This window comes from Cystoisospora suis (assembly GCF_002600585.1).
Source record: "Cystoisospora suis strain Wien I chromosome Unknown contig_1950, whole genome shotgun sequence".
Lineage (NCBI taxonomy): Eukaryota > Apicomplexa > Conoidasida > Eucoccidiorida > Sarcocystidae > Cystoisospora > Cystoisospora suis.
The window spans coordinates 10,480-26,379 of record NW_027154750.1 but is presented as its reverse complement, the minus strand read 5'-3'; the positions used below and the strand labels follow the sequence as shown (position 1 = coordinate 26,379).

At 55.0% G+C, this 15,900-nt stretch overlaps 2 protein-coding genes across 2 annotated transcripts in view; one reads left to right on the top strand and one right to left on the bottom strand.

Annotated features, from left to right (window-relative positions):
* CSUI_004239 (uncharacterized protein) overlaps window positions 1–6,343 on the bottom strand; it is a gene marked incomplete at both ends in the record, with an annotated part of 15,359 nt that extends 9,016 nt beyond the window's left edge. Inside the window, 6 exons of the mRNA XM_068064432.1 lie at window positions 264–360; window positions 584–2,142; window positions 2,791–3,100; window positions 3,552–3,837; window positions 4,292–4,476; window positions 4,994–6,343. Of these exons, the coding sequence (XP_067923589.1) occupies window positions 264–360; window positions 584–2,142; window positions 2,791–3,100; window positions 3,552–3,837; window positions 4,292–4,476; window positions 4,994–6,343 (3,787 nt within the window). The remainder of the gene's footprint in view (window positions 1–263; window positions 361–583; window positions 2,143–2,790; window positions 3,101–3,551; window positions 3,838–4,291; window positions 4,477–4,993) is intronic.
* A 2,564-nt stretch (window positions 6,344–8,907) lies between these two features.
* On the top strand, window positions 8,908–13,583 carry CSUI_004238 (tubulin-tyrosine ligase family protein; the record flags this gene model as incomplete). Its single annotated transcript, XM_068064431.1, has 7 exons — window positions 8,908–9,008; window positions 9,378–9,469; window positions 9,746–9,975; window positions 10,348–10,557; window positions 11,347–11,535; window positions 11,996–12,108; window positions 12,437–13,583. The coding sequence occupies exons 1-7, from the start codon at window positions 8,956–8,958 to the stop codon at window positions 13,581–13,583; spliced, it is 2,034 nt and encodes a 677-aa protein (XP_067923588.1). The 5' UTR covers window positions 8,908–8,955.
* Window positions 13,584–15,900: the final 2,317 nt, after the last annotated feature.

Sequence of the window (15,900 nt, the reverse complement as noted above, 5' to 3'; positions counted from 1 at the left end):
CTAGTACCAACGACTAGCTCTGGTGTGATGCCTCACGCTGACGCATTTTCTTCGGAAGCTCCCGTACCCTGAGTCTGGCTCCACCGTCACGGCGAGTTCGCCCCCCTCGGTGGCACCGGTGGGCGTGACAGGAGTCTTGCTTCTGCCCCTCTTTCTTGAGAAACTTCGAGCTCTCCGCAGTGGATCAGCAGAACGACTTTTTGACAATGTGGAGCTGGCGCCATCGCTCGTCCGGGAGAAGAGACGGCTGAGTTGTATTTTACTTGAACTCGCTGCTACGCTTTCGTCTTTGCTTGCAGCTCGAGAAAAACTCATCAGACGATGAGGCCGTGCAGGAACAAGATGAGTTCTGTCCCCATCCTGCGTAGGCGAAAAAGGACACAATCTGAATGCCCAACTGGTGCAGAAGAAGCCGGCGATGTCTCCTTCTGTTGGAGTTGTCGGTCCGAACAAGTACAGTGGACTGAGTCCAACATGTGAGCACCACAGCCGGCAGCCAGTGCAGATAACCGAATCCACTGCGGGAGCCCTTTGCACCTAGGTGCTCCGGTGAACAGCCAGCGTCACTCGGATATCTTTTTACCTGTTTTCGATCTAAAGCATCAGGCTGGCTCTCCTCGTGAAAGACAACTGGAGATCCAGTAAAGTGACTCGGCCTGGGTGCTTCGCCTCCGGGCGGAGGCGAGCTCCAGTCGGGTAACGGGAAAGGCGGAAGGCAGTCGTCATTTCCAGCGCCACTCCACATGGAGCCGCAACCCCAAGAGCGCCTCCTCCGCCCACGCGAACCGAGGGAGGCGGAACACAAATCTCCGTGCTGTGCTGACGTTTGCCCTGAGGTTTGAGGACCTTCCCAACTGCCCGGCTGCGGCCTCCGTGATCTGGGCACTACGACTGGTGTAGGGGAAACCGGTTCCCCCCCAGCGGAGTAGGCAAGTACTCTGGGGCGTTGTGACCTCGAAGGCAAGGACGGGTCCTCGCCGGCTAGGCTGAATACCGGCCGCGGAAGAGGGTGAGAGAGCGAAGAAAGAGCATTGTCAAGCTGCTTTCCTCGTTCGTTTCCACTCACTGGCGGAGGGGCTGCGCAGGAGGGAATGAAAGGATCATCTTCAGGTGCAGACGAGTGAAGCGGATCCGCAGAGAACGCCGGCGGAGAATCTCGGCGATCACTTTCGAAAGGCTGTGGAGAAGCAGTGCCAAGCGGCGTTGGAGCCGGCTCTTCCGCAGCTCCAGGGTGTCCCCCTTTCCTCTTATCCTTTTTCTTCTGTCGCGACTTCCCTGAAGTCTCCTGTATAGAGGGAGGGCTGAGATCTGGCTGACCGGACATATCTGCGGTACTTATTTGCTTGGAGCCCGCCTCCTGTGTAGTCTTCTCTGCTTTTGTGTGTGACGGCGCTGGTGCCGCACATGAGCTTGTATTGGGTGGATCGTGGTGTTTCTTCGGGGGTGCCGTCGCTTTCAAAGTCACAGTCACCCGATGTCCTCCACTTCCATCATGTTCGTGTGGTTTCCTTCGCCACGGCAACCACCTCCTGGGCGTGTGCTCCATCTCTCGCGCCGCCTCTGCAGCGGCTGTGACCATGGCAGCAGCATGAAAGGCCTCCTCTTCCACCTCAAGAGCTAGTGCCGCCGCAGCAGCGCTGGCCTCCGCTTTGGCAGCCTCTGCAGCTTCCTGGTCCCACTCAGGAGCCGCAAGTCGCAGTTCGGTTTCTTGCAAAAGGAAGCTGCCTCGCCGCGAAAAGGGGCCAAAGAGCTTGTTGATCGGGATCTTCCCGCGAGAGCTTGAGCGCGAGGGCGGGACGTGGCTGTCCCAGCTGTCCTGCACGGAACCAGTTGGAGCTCTGCTGGAAAGGCGCCCGGGTTCTCCAGGTTTCGGCTTGACAAGAGACTCCAGTGTCACAGCCGGGGAAACAGGAGGCTGGCCTGATGGACGACGGGAATTAGCTTGCGACACGGAGGCAAAGGGGACGTCAACATAGATAGTCACAGGCGAGGATAGAACCCCAGCACTGGAGAATTGTCCGTCGCCTCCGGAGGTGCTGTCCCTGGATTCAGCGGTTGACTGGGTCGGCGGAGGGCGAGTGGAATAGCAAAGCTCCGGAGAAATCGGGACGGACGCAGTGGTTTGGAATGGTATCTGAGAGCCTGCCAGGGGGGGAGAGCACGTCGCACGTAGCTGCTCGTAGAGAACTGAGCTTGCGCAAAACGTTCGACGGGATGTGCTGCGCGGACTCCATGTATCGAATGCGAAACGCAAGCGCTTGCACGGAGCTGCCAGCTGTAGATGCGCCAGTATGACAACACTAGGCTGGACCGCCATTGGTGTGCACGAGGAGACTGCAGGAGACAAAATCGATTCAGTAGGTTGCTTGGAAGTCTTTCAAAACATCCGTGGCAGGTGTACCACGTTTTATGAGTGTTTGGTTGATTCTGTTCTATGCAGGAGCTTCGTGCATACGCACGCATACATCATTTTTTTCATGTTATGCCCCGAAGGATACGAGATTGTTTGACTTCATTACTTCAGATCTCGTCAAGTTCTGATACTGCGGACAAACGAAGAGTACTCGTCTGAGCTACTTAATAGTGAGCTTCCGAAACTTGAACGCGTTGGCAAAAAGCTGGTTAGCGGAGGGACATTCCTTGCTGTCTGCCGCTTGGGTCGTGGCCGCCGACAGGACGGATTCAATACATCGGCGCCGTAGAGACTCAGTGAAGAGACAATTCAGGCCATTTGCTATCCATCTTCTCGGGCACTCACTCCAGCATGTGTCGGCGCCGCGAAGAACCTACCGGCGTGCTGCAGCTCGATATGGAAAACCAGATCACTGAAACTCTCTGCTAGATCGATTGCGAAAGAGTGCTCTGCACGGTCCACATCCGGTTCGACTGAGTGATGAGCTCCAGGATGGTTTGTCGCGGTGGCTCCGGCTTCCCTTTCCCAAGTTGGCAAGAGATGATCGACTGACGAGGAAAACGACGGAATGCGGAGGGGAATGTGAGCGCGCCTAAAGAGCATCTGGCCATTGATTTTGCAAGATAAAGAACATATGAGGGAGGATGCCACCAGCCGCCGAAATTGTTCAGTAGGCGGGAGAGGGCTCTGAATATAACAGAAAGGCGTCGCAGCAGTCACTGAAAATGACCTAAAGTACTGAGAGCGATGTTCTCCAAGCAGTGGACCGTGCGAATCTGCAAGTCACGGCTTTTTGTCGCTACTGTTTTTTTTCGAGAAAAGCAACCTTTCTGCCAGAGTGACAGAAGGCGGGGAACTACGGTCGCTCCGAAGCACGAAGCTGCCCGACCTGTCGAGCTCGCTGATATATCTGGAGAAGTACGTCCTTTGTTCGCCGTTCTTCCAGAGAGCCGACACGCGGTGCACGCGCCTCGTTGTCGCTCGGCCTTGACCCTCCTGGCTGTCGACCGCGGGACTGTTTACGCTAGGGCACATATCGTCCCGGTCTGAAGTACGCCGCTTGAGCCGATTTCGGCTTGCTTTCCGCCTGCGTCCCTTCAGGGACACAAAAATATTCGCGGACGCTGCGGATCCCTACCTGGTCGTCTTCAGAATGCCCCTTTGCCTGGCTCAACAATAGACGCTTCAGTGATTGCCCTGGTGGTCGTCTCTTTGCAAACTTGAATGAAATCGCCTCCACAAGCTCCTTCAAATCGAACCTCCACTCGCGTCTTCGATCTGATTCACCTTCCCCAAGAAGCCGCCTTCTACTGGCAGTGCTCTCCAAGTCTGCATCTGTAGTGTCCACATGATAGAAAAATAGCTCTTCGGCTTCGGCCAAGATCTCATGCTGTATCATCGCCGTGTCCTCGTCCGCATTTGTTCTGAAAGAGGCCCGCGAGCAGAGAGGAAGCAAACACATCAACAGCGGTGGAGGCATGGGAGGCCCGCAGAAAATTCGCCGATGCTGACGCGAGAGAATTCAGTGCACCATATCCGATGAGACTGCCTGCGTGAAAGCTCTTTTACACTTTCCGACGCAGTAGACCCAGGCCCTGTCTGAGTGCACTCGGCTCAGGGACCTCGTGACCGCGCCCACAGGGTCCATGTTTGAGAGACCGCTGGCTGCGTGCCTTCTTTCCTCCTGAGATGAAAAGACGGTTGCGGGGCTAGTGTTCACCACGGATTTTTAGCCACTGCGGCGCTGCACAATGTTGATGCAGCCTGTGTCACTCAGAATGCGTGGAAGGCGAAAGTAGTCTTCCCTATTATACGCAACGCACAGATCTTTAGAAGGAGCACGCGTTTGAACTCGTGCGTCACGCGCCGAGGACTTACTGAATAAGGGCAATATTCATCTGCAGGTCCGTCTGTTGAAAGCCATTCCTCCTCCGGACTTCGAGAATCTCCTTCCACTTGGCCTCGACTTCTGCTTCGCACTTACTGAACAGAAGAGCTTGGCCATCCCGCTGCAGCCTCAGCTGGCGCCGATGCTGCAAGTGCTGTACCCAAGTCTGCCACCGCTGCGGAGGACGGCGGGCCAGGACAGAACGAGAGACCTACAACAGTGCTATCTGACTCGAAAGCCGATAGAGGTGTGTATCGTGTCCCAAGAGCTCTTCTGCCAAGGATTTGCCTGCATGACTGCGAGCCCGCCGACTGACCGATGCTCCCTGGCTGCTCAACTGCGACACTTCATAGCTTCGAGAATACTCATACAGAGAGACGTAGAAGCACCAATCATAGAAACAGATCCCTGTGAGGATAGAAGGCCGGGGCTGTGCCCTTTGCACTCGAGACCGCGTTGAGTCCTGTCATCGATTTTGCATGTCAGGCGACACACCAGCTAGTCGAGTTGTGCCGTATGCTTTCTTGTCGGCGATGCACTGGAGACAATGCAGTTACTACAGAAAGTGACTGTCGATTCTGATGACCGGAATAGCTTCCAAACTATTGACAGCCTCTACTAGGTGGCGGTCTTCGACTGCGGGACAGGTATTGTCCGAGTGATCTTTTTGCTGTCGAAAGTCGCTCCCATACCTGGGGATAAGTCCGGCGCCATTCGGAGAGAGTTCGCCTTGCACGGCCGAGTTCTTGTGTCATTTCTTCAGTAGGTCCCTCGCCTCTCGCAATGGCATACAGTGCGAGAGGGCAGTTGACGCACAAGTGCTGCCGGACTTCGTCACTGTAGTGGATGGCGCTTCGCAGCCGTGCGGTCAGCTGTTCCCCGCTCTGGTAGTTTACAAGGTAACAATACACCTCGTACAGTCGCAGCAATTCTTGCGCCAGAATATCTTCTTTTCCGAAAAGATAATGATCAGTGAGGCAAACATGCATAACATCGACAGTGACTTTCAAGTGTGGCTGAATCTTGGGCTGCCGGAGTGGAGGCCGGAGACAGTGGAGGCGACGAAGCTTAGGTATGACTTGGAGAGCTGTTGAAAAAGGATAGAACGTAAGCTGTAACGGGGCGTGCTCGTCCGTGCTGGTCCCCTTCTGAAATCGCCACCACTGAGACGACGCAAGAAGGCGATTATGATCGAACTGTAGTAAGCTGCCGTAAGCTTTGAGCAGTCTCTGCACTTCTCGATGACCTGCAAGTGCCTCCCGTGCTTCCTGGCGAGCCTCATCATTGTAGATGGCCTCACCGACGGTCGGGTCAAAAGGGTCGACTTCGACACCGGCAAGGAGCCTCACACGGACGGCGAGCTCGCGCAGAAGTTGACCTCGGATTTCGGCAAGAGCCACAGGCTTCTTCCGACGCCAGTGGTGTATGCGAGCCAGAGCATCCCGAAGACATGACTGAGGCGCGAATTCTTCGAAGAAAGACTGGCTGGAGCTGGAAAGCGTCTCGAGAAAAGAGCGCCTTGAAGATAGGAACACGTCCCTTTTCTCTCTCGCGACGAGATTGACAACGGTGTCAGAATATGGCAGCCTGACCTCACAGTTCCGCAAAGCTACGTGTCCTGCTTTCTCCATCTGTGCTCCTGCCTCCGGTTCTCTGGGAGGCGGTTGGGGTACTCCCCCCTCGGGATCCGTCTCGTGGCTCGGTTCCGCATCGCTGAGGCTCACTGCCGGTCCGGCGCAGCTCGCTCCAGCTGCGCCGTCTGTTACTATCGCACTGTCTACCAGCAGGTTCTCGAGAACTTCTGGTCGGACACAACTTGACACGACTTCGCACTGCTTCAGCATAGATTTCTCCAGTCCTCCCATGTGCCGTCCATGAAACAGAGCGGGCTGGCGTTTAACCCGTCTGCGCCTTTTCGTTCCCCCACGTGCTCGCGTTTGTGACTTCTCCAGTGGCGTGTCGGCCACCTGGCTTTGGTGTTCAGAGGCTTGCTCCTCCAGCGGGTCGTCCAGGGGCTGTGCCACACTAGTGGTGTCCTCCATTGCGAGACGCGCAAATAGAGCCTGGCAGGTGTGCAGCGTGCCGTGAGATTGCGTTCATCGGAACCGTTTGTCCATGGGCTGAGAGACTGGCGTCTTCGGTCCAGACCAGCTCTTAATGGACAGCCGAAAGTGTGCAACAGAGAAGACCTCAGACGTTACACCAGCCGAACATACATTCATGTTTTCACGCTGACTGGAAGTACTGCCGGGGATGTAACCCGGTACGAGCGACCGTGCTGCTCTAAGCCCGCAGGCCTTGCGCGGCCCGAGGAGAGCAGAAGTGCCTGAACCGTCTCCTGAGACAATCTAGACCGACAGCTTGGATAGGTGCTGTAGCGCACCGAGCGTTCGGACGTGGTACCCGCCAGCGCCGCGCTGAGCGCGTCTGATGGCGTCAGTGTGCCCAGGGGACCTGATGTAGTCACCCGAAATGCATCAAAAAAAACATACTCTGCAATGGGAATAAAGTTCGGTTTCGGTCTCCATTCTGTTGAAGATGAGAACCGACCAGTAATGTGAAAAGCGGGGAGGACTACACCAGGACACGAAGCGGACTACCGGCTTCACGTCTGAACGCAAATCTGCATTTGCACGCGGTCGGCAACGGCGTACTGGCAAAACGGTCGCATATCGGACACCGGACATGGAATTCCCAGGGGATGTAGGGAACACAGGCTGCAAATCTCTTGGTTTCTGCACCGGCACGACGAAGTGATCCCGCTGCAGGACAGTCCTTCCAGCTGGTAGCTTCCTGGGAAAGGGAATTGCTCTAAGCGCTTCCCGCCTTTTTGCTGTGGACCTCTCAGAGGAGAGGTTCTGGTGCGATCTGGACGAAGCGACGCTTACCGTTAATTGTGGTTGCAACTTTTCGGCCCCACAACATATTGCCCGAGAACTTTTCCGGATGTTTTTATATATATAAAGTGAGAAGAGCCCAGCTCTCCATTTCGTAAGCCCCCAACCAGTGAGACTCGCGCCACGCCTTCAGTGGTAAAGTTTAGGGTTTGACGCTCTAAAGAAAAATGCGAGTGAAAGAATGTCTTCCCTACGGCCCCAGTCTAGTAGCGGACGGACCCCACAGTCCCGACTGGGTCTGTCCGCTCCCGTGCGAAGCACAACTGGTTTCAGCATGTGTCAGTTTGAGACCTTGCAGCCAGCCACCTGGCATCGGCTCAGGAACCCATACCGTTACGGCGAAAGTAATGAGCTACTACCGTCAGCAGCCATTTGTCGATCGCGCGTCGCTGCAGAAAGGATTCAGACGCAGGGGCACATCTGTTCTTCGGCGCTGGAGCTCGTGGCTTTCCGGCTACGAAGAGAGGAGCCAAGATGTGTTCTCCGCCGAAGACATGGGGTCGCCCCGGGCAGTTTCCTAATGACGAAGTGCTGATACTCTGAAAAGTACAATATCTCCTCAGCTTGAGAGAAATCAGTGTGCTCGGCCCTGACCAGCCCCAGCAGCTACTGCTGCAAAGCTTCGGGAGGGGCACTGGGGCTGTCAGGGAGCGAAGGGCCCATCAAAGCCGCCCACAACGGGATTGGAGGAAGATGATGAACAATGGAATTGTCAAATGAGCCCAAACACCAGTCGTCAGCATGTAAGCTGCGCGCATCCCACAGTCGCTAGAGAAAACGGACACCTCTTCGGCATGCAAGCCGCCTTGGTCGACACAGTCCGGTAGGCGTGCTTGCCGCGAGAGATACGGGGAACGGCGCAGTTTTCGACCTACTTCTAGGGATTCCACCTTCACATGAGTCCGCGAACGATAAATCTCTGCTTCAGCCTCCTTTCTACACAAAAACTGTAAGCTGAAGGAGTCAACGGCATGCCTCTTGTGTCCAGCTGTCTAATCAGCCCCAGGCTCAACTGGGGCTGGACTGGTCTGAGCACGACTTCATATGCTCTTAGAGAATTCCATAAACCTCAGAGGTCACTACCCGGAAACCAAAAGCTTGAGCAAGCGGAACCCGGCTGCTCTTGGCCAGGACCTTGACAGCCTCATTCAACCTGATCAGTTGAGGCCTGGTAAAGTTGCCAAGAGGTCACTGATATCTGTCGCGTGTCCAGGCGCCGATGAGGCAGGAGACAGTGACAGAGCGGCGTCGGAGCCGAGCCCAAGCGGCTCAGAGGGCCCCTGCACGCGGGACGCCCTGGCCTCGCCTTCACGACAGCTCTCAGAAACCACATCGACAGTCTCGACGGCATCAGGGACGTCACACGAACCTGAAACAAACTCAAGGTCAACGAAAAGAAAAAAGGATAGAGTCGTATACTACCTTGGGCTGACTAAGTACAGCATAGTTGCCAAGGTCTGTGCAAGTTTATCAAACTGGGTCCAAACCCAGGACGAGGAAGGTGACTGGGTGCGTCCGGCGACGCTGATCTGCTTAGGCGGTTCCAGAGTGGCTCTTGCGGGGCGCTTGTTCAGGGTGTGTGGAATGCACGGGAAACGGGGTCGAAGGCTGAAAAAGCCCCATTTTAGGTCTCGGCACAGCGTATGAAAAGGCTTCTCTCCAGCTGGTCAATAAAGTGCTTCTCGCTTGAATGTTCGCCCCCTCCTCAGGATATCTGCTGGTCGGACTCCGCGGTTAGCGCGGAGCGTCTGTCGAAGATGCGCCCCTACCAAAAGATCAACCACTTCGTAGGAACGAATGCCATCTCACGGTAATAAGCGAAGCAGAGGGGTTCTCGGTTTCGGCATACCTAGCACGCAACCAGACCTTCTAGGGCGGAGTCCCTTCGAGTGATCAGCACACAGTTTTTTGCCGAAACTAAGCAATTCTGTGCCAGCGGCTTCATGCAGACAGGAGACAGTTGTAAGCTACAAATGCAAGGTTTCTCAAACTCGTGTCCTTCATCGGGGGGGGGCCATTCTTAGCGCAAGTGGGGACCTGCTCGTGTGTAGCTCGGTCCCTTGTCCTACTCGCTCGATGGAGACCCGGCAAGATGACAACTATTCGATCGGTTTCCCTCACGGAGCCGTCGAGGGCTGGTCACGTCCGATTACTTCGCGTGTGCTGCGGGAGCTCACAGAAAAAATTACCTCGCAAGAAACCTTCTGCGTATGAAAGCGTACTACCCAAAGGAGTACAAGTTCTTTCCGCACACATGGTCTCTTCCGGCAGGTACTGCGCGCCAGAAAGCACGGAGGAATTGCCCTATTTGGGAAGCTGCTTTTGGATGTTCTTGCAGCCTCACTGCCGGCCCGCCATATCCAGAAGCGGTTTTGGCGTGTCGCAGTTTCGAAGTGTCAGAAATCTCCTCGAGAGAAAGCTGAAAGAAATGGCCTTGGCGGTGCTTCTGTCCTTCTTAGTCACCGCGAAACCAGACCACACTAAAGCTCCGTTGGAAGAGCCATGCCTGGAGAACCGCAGGGCCCGTATACCTGACCTTGTTTCCAGACCTGGCAGACTTCCGGTGCCAGTTCACTTCCAAGAGACGGAAGACCTTCATTATCAAACCCGATGCGAGCAGCCAAGGCAGGGGTATATTCCTGACAAGAAACATTGAAGATATTGACCCCCTTGAACATTTGGTCGCACAGCGATACCTTCACAAGCCCTTTCTGATAGACGGACTCAAATTCGATCTCCGCATCTACGTTTTACTCGCGGGGTGCAATCCTCTACGGGTCAGTCATTCTACACCGGCGCACCAGAACACAAGCAGTGGCTCCATCTGTCGGTTCGCGCACTGCGAATGCTGAAGCAAGTGTCTCGGACAGCCCCGCCCCCAGCGGATACGGCCAAACGGGTTACATCGCAATGACGATTTCTGCTGAACTGGCAGCATCGGGCAGAACGGGCGGACCGACGGACCGGCGTGACTATTGCCGTTATTCAGTGACGAAGCACTTATTCGCGCATAAGCCTGCCTGCTCCGGCGCCGCTACGCGTGCAGGTTCAGTGGCAGCACAGTTAAGGCGCAGTATCAGTCCCAACCGCCTCGCATCTTCTCCAGACCCACGAGAGCATTATTGTGTCCTCTGCGTGGAAATTTTCAGTTGTTTGTCCACCAGGACGGGCTCGTGCGTTTCGCCACAAGCAAGTATGCCAAGCCAACAGGGAAAAACTTGGGAGATAAGACCATGCATCTCACAAACTACGCAATCAACAAATCATCTTCGAACTTCACACCAAACCGTGATCCATCGAACCCCTCTAAAGGCCATAAGAGGAGTCTCTTTCATGTGCTCGACCGCCTGAGACAAGAAGTAAGCTAATGTGGAAAGTGGACACGTCCCTGTTTTCACTAGGCCACATTCGCAAAGGTGTGAACACGCCCGTGAAGTCAGTAGCGTATACCGTCTCTCGGAAAGAAACCGGTCCCATCAAGACTGACGATTTCCCAAGCGACGGGAACGTGCCAAGCGCCATAAACGAACGTCTGACCCTTTCAACGGGAAATAGGAATGTGATCAGCATGCTGCTGAGACCGAGTTTCTCTGCGTGTCATCGTATAGAACCTGCCCCATTGCGAGGTGCCTCAGTTGCTGCAGCTGAAAGAAATCTGTTCCGTGGTTATTCTCGATCTGTCCACAAGTCAGTAGGAAAGTCCACGGCGTGTCGACGGAGGAATCTGAACCCGTGCACACTTCAGATCCTTCAGAGGTCTTGGTGCCCTGCTTGTTTATCACGGTTAAGGCACCACAACAAATGTTCTTGGACGTCGCAGCGACCACAGGTGTCACCCATGGGAGAGGCAACTTTTCGGGCAACAGTATACTAGGTCTACAGAATGCAGGAGAGCAGACCCTGACGTCCTGCGACGAGCACTTACTGAATACAACTTGACCGGACAGGGCCTACAGTAGTAAGGCATGGAGAGACGTTCTCGAGGACGGATTCCGAGTCATCCAGCGTCGTACGAGATGGGGGGGGGTACGGTTCGTGGCACGAGTGAACCTGGGGGACAAGTACATAGCGAAGCGCCACGGTGTCCACCATGCAGGGTATACCGTCCGTGGAGGCTGAGTTGAGAGCCGATTCTGTTTGTGTGTCAGGGCCATGACGTAGACGCCCTCTGTCGAGAAATCGACGAATGTTTGTGCAAGACTATTATTGCGATACAACCCTCCCTTGCACACATATACGGCTCTTGCAAAGGAGAAGATCTCAGCAACTCCATGTGCTTCGAGGTCCTTGGAATCGACATAATGATTGACCACAAGCTCACGCCTTGGCTCATTGAAGTAAGGATACTGTTGTGTATTGCCAGTAACGGGGCCGGAAACATCAACCTGAGCGTCTATGGGTTGGTATACCAGCACAGGTCAGACTGACTGCGTTCCTTTCATGTACTCACTATCTTAGTCCGATCTACTGACAGCGACTCCGCTCACCTGGCCTGACGGCAGCTCCGTTGCACCCCCATGAACATACATGGTTGGCCATGTATCCTCATGGGAGTGACAGTCAATACTGTCTGGGATGCCATGAGAAAACCGAGACAAGCGTGTCGCTGTGTAGAAAGACACTGGCAACGCAGCTTCACCGTCTGCGGACTTGTGTTTGGTTGTCAAGGCGGCGTTAGAAAGGCAGTGATTCTAACTCCTCATTCGGAAGGAACTGGTCCTCAGGTCTCTCTGTGTGTGTAAGTGCGACGGTGGCGAGCAAGTGTGTCCTGTTTATCTTCCTGTGCTTGTTTCTCAGGTAAATCACTCGCCGTCATTCAGCACTGACAGTGAACTCGACTTCCTAGTCAAGTTCAGGGTCATACGCGACGCACTGGTCCTCCTGGGTGTGTCCTCCGAAAACCGGCGAAGGTAAGCAGACGTCCTCTGTTTTTCTCGCGACTACTTGTAGCCCCGGCCTGCGACTGTGCTCGGGCCCCTCACACACAAGATAGCACACCACGAACGTAAGGACCCGGACGCTCCCAACCATAGCTTCTCCCGGGAGCAAAAAAAAGCGGGGGAGGCAGCACAGGAGACGACACTCCGGGCCTGCTGACCTTTGAGGGTACACCGCGGCGGCAGTCTTCTTTTTCCTCGGGTTCCCAGCGTCCTGGACGTACTGTGCAGGCCTCCAGGCTACCCTTCGTTTTGGGCTTGCAGTTCGTGTCTCTGACTCCGCTGTTCGGTGGCTTCGCAGGTACCACGCGCAGCAACGCATACAAGCCGAGCGGCGGCGGATGGCAGTGCCTAAACAGACGAGAGATGAAAGGCTCCAGGATCGGAAGCAGATGATGAATGAGCTGGCCAAGAGCAGGACAGAATGGGAAGATTCGCATTTGGGAGGCTGGCGACGAATCTACCCAACAGAAGAACGAGCTGCCAAGTACGGCCACCTCTTCGAGGCAGCCCAAGAAATTTGGCAGTCGATGACGGGGATGTGTAAAACTAAACCTATTCTGACCCGGCTCTTGGAGGCTCGGCGAGCAGCAAAAGAAATGGACCGTCGACCAGAGGCCGCAGGAGAATTCGTGGCAGAGGTGGCAGCTACGGGTACAGCACCCTCTGGCACCTCTACTCGGGAGGTCCAATCGAGGAAGACCCCTAAGAAGCAGAGAAAGGGCTCTTCCACAGGGAGCTCCAGCGCCTCTTCGGTGAGGACAAACTCTTCCCAAAGGTGCATAGAGAAGCTTCGGCTCGAGGGACGAGATGATGCGAGGCAGTGCCACCTGCCGCTCATTTCTCTCGAAACAAGCGGGGTCGTGCAGCCTGGTGGCGTCCGGGGAGCTTCGGAAAACTCGGTGGAGGAGACCTGTGTCCGTCTCAATTCGGGCATGAGTAGTGAGGCGGCATCTAGCCTCGTCATCAGTGGGAGTGAGACAGCCAGAGAAACCGAGAGGAGCAGCTCTGACTCGAGTCCCCACGCATCCAGCCCTCTTAAGTCTGTTGCCGGGTCTAAGACAGGCCTGGAATGCGATCGCTATCCAACTTCTGATAAAGCGGAGTCTCATGAGGAGTCAGAGCTAACGAGACAGGCGACGCCTTCACGCGCAACCGGTCAGAAGCCGGCGCTGACTATCCCGCTTGGTCCGAAACTGCTTACAGCGACCCGACAACGAGCGAAAAAGCCGCGTTCTACCCTGGTGCCACTCCCTGCAACCTGTCCACCCTTACCATGGAACATAGCTTCCCTTGCATCTCAGGTGGCGGCACCGGCGAGACAACAGCCGCCCGCGGGAACGGGCGGTCTGAAGCTTGTGCGCATCGGCGAGCTGGCCAGCTTCCAGGACGTGTCTCAGAGGAACAGAGTGAGCAGCGGGGAGAAGCCAAGGGTTCACAAAAGCTAACAGTTGTCTCTTTGTACAAGAGATGGTAAAACTACGATACTTCACTGCATCGGGGCAGCGCGTCTGAGACCGCGACGTGACCGGGAGGGGTCTAAAGCTGTTCATGGTCGATTCTTACCGTCCTGATGAACTCAATACCCTACAAACTGAACTGCAATCGTGCCTGAGAGCTCGCTTGAGGTCTTCGATTTTGTAGTGCACGGCAAATGAGCTTTTGTGTTGGCCCTGCATTTGCGGTAAGGCGGTATTTTTTCTCTTCTGCTCTCAACATGGGTAGTTCCGGATAGGTGAGGTCTTTGGAGGGCATACGAGATTGGCTTCGGACCTAGTGTCACACCAGCTGCATTGACTCTGTGGAAGTGCCTGCAGAAAGCCGCAGACACTGCTATATTTTCGCCTGTTCCCCCGCGTTCACGGCGCGGCCTGCGCACGCGCGATCCCTTTTGGCTCGGAACTAACAGGTGAAATTGGTTCCATCCTTAAGTGCTAGCTTCTCTTTCGCCAAAATTAGTCTTCACTCTGGATTCTTCTGTGTTCCGAACTCTATCTTCTGTGCTCAGTCCCGTTTCGTAATGTGCACTCCGTCTAAAAGTCGGAAGCTCACTCCCAGTCTCGCTACCCTCGAGCAGGGCTATCCCCGCAACGGAGTGACGCGATAGCACGAAGCGGCGCAATTTGTTTTTCGTCTGCAGTTGTGTAGCGCTTATCGCATGCGCCGACACAGGTTCAGCTTGGCTTCTCTTCACGGTCACGACTTGTAACAATGGAATTCGTCAGTGAAACTATGCTTTTGCTTGTGACTCCTTTCCTCTTTCTCAATGAGCTACCCAATCTTCGGCTTGTCTGTCAAGGGTTCAGAAGAATCCTTTCTGGGACCATTGCCGGGAAGTATACCTTGAGCCACCAGACTGCTCTAGTATTTCCAGCTCAGTGGGAATACGCAAGAGAGATGGCGCGTCCTTGGAAGACAAGAATAAAGCACCGGGGGGAAACGTCGAACCACATTCACACGGAAGCAAAGCAAGAGGGCGAATCACTGAACTTTTTCAAGACCATCCAGCGTCTTGACCCGCATCACGTCGGCCTCAAGCATGCCACCCTGCGCTTGCGAGATCACGCTGTTGCCGGGATGTATGCTATCCGCAGCTTCAAGACTCTGCTTACGATCGCCGCGGGCTCACTGCAAACACTAGACATTATAGATGAAATTGCTCTTAGTGGTCTGGAAGGGGAAGCGCTCTCGTGTGAATTTCCGTGCTTACGACAGTTGCGGGTGTGGAATCACTTGCCGCACTTTTACCGGAAAGCTTCGCAAGAAAGTGGATTCTCCCAAAGATATGGCCTTCTAGCTGATTGTCGATTCCCCAGGTGCGAGGTCCTCATGTGGGATGCCGCAGTAGAGGACGCAGAAGAACTGATAAAAGCGATGCCCTGCCTTTCTGACTTGACATGGAATATGTATTATCCACAGCAACTAATCGATCTGCTGCGCAGTCTAGCAGCCTTCAACTGCGCGCCTTCACGTCTGACAACGCGCTGTGCCTATCTGTCCAGCAGTGACGAAGAAGCTTGGGACATTGCAACAAACCAACACACTGGCTCGCCCTTCGTTCTCGCAAGCGTCAGAGACTGGTGTTTCAGTGCCGTTCGGTGTCCTGCCGACTCTCTTCGGACGATTACGAAGATGTGCGCGTATGCCGCTCGGGTTTGCCCAAATGCTCAGTTCTCCTTCGAGGGCGTCCTCTCGTGCTGCATCACGTTTTCTCCCACCGGGCATCCTGTTCTTTCCACCAATGAAACTGACCTCGCTATCTTCGGTCAGAGATCGGGCTGGTTGGACACTTGGGTAGGCAGACCCGACTGGGAGGAAGCTGCATTCACGTGGTCAGAGCAGGGTGAAAGGAGAGTCCTGACGCTGTCTTGCCGGGCGAGTCTGGCACATGCGGATGCCGTCAAGTTCTACGCGCACAGCCTGGGATTCAAGGATGCCTCAGTACCAACACTTGTCTTGTCCGACCCCATTCATCCACAGAGAACTGAGACGAATTCCTGGTTCTTGGACTCGCTTCGCAACATCAAGCAGCTGGTTGTATCTCTTCACTATGCAGTTGGATGTGTTGAAGATTGTGGAAAACTCCGCAATCTACACGGAGTCTCCGACCTCAAGGCTCTGAGTGACAGCAACGTCGTCGGCGTCCAGCTACGAATATTTCCTTGCAATCAGCACCCCGGGTGGAGGGCTTCCGAGATCGGAGAAGTCACGCGTCATGTCCAAGCTAAAGTTCGTGTTCTCCGGCTGGTAGAAGATCGTTCCGAA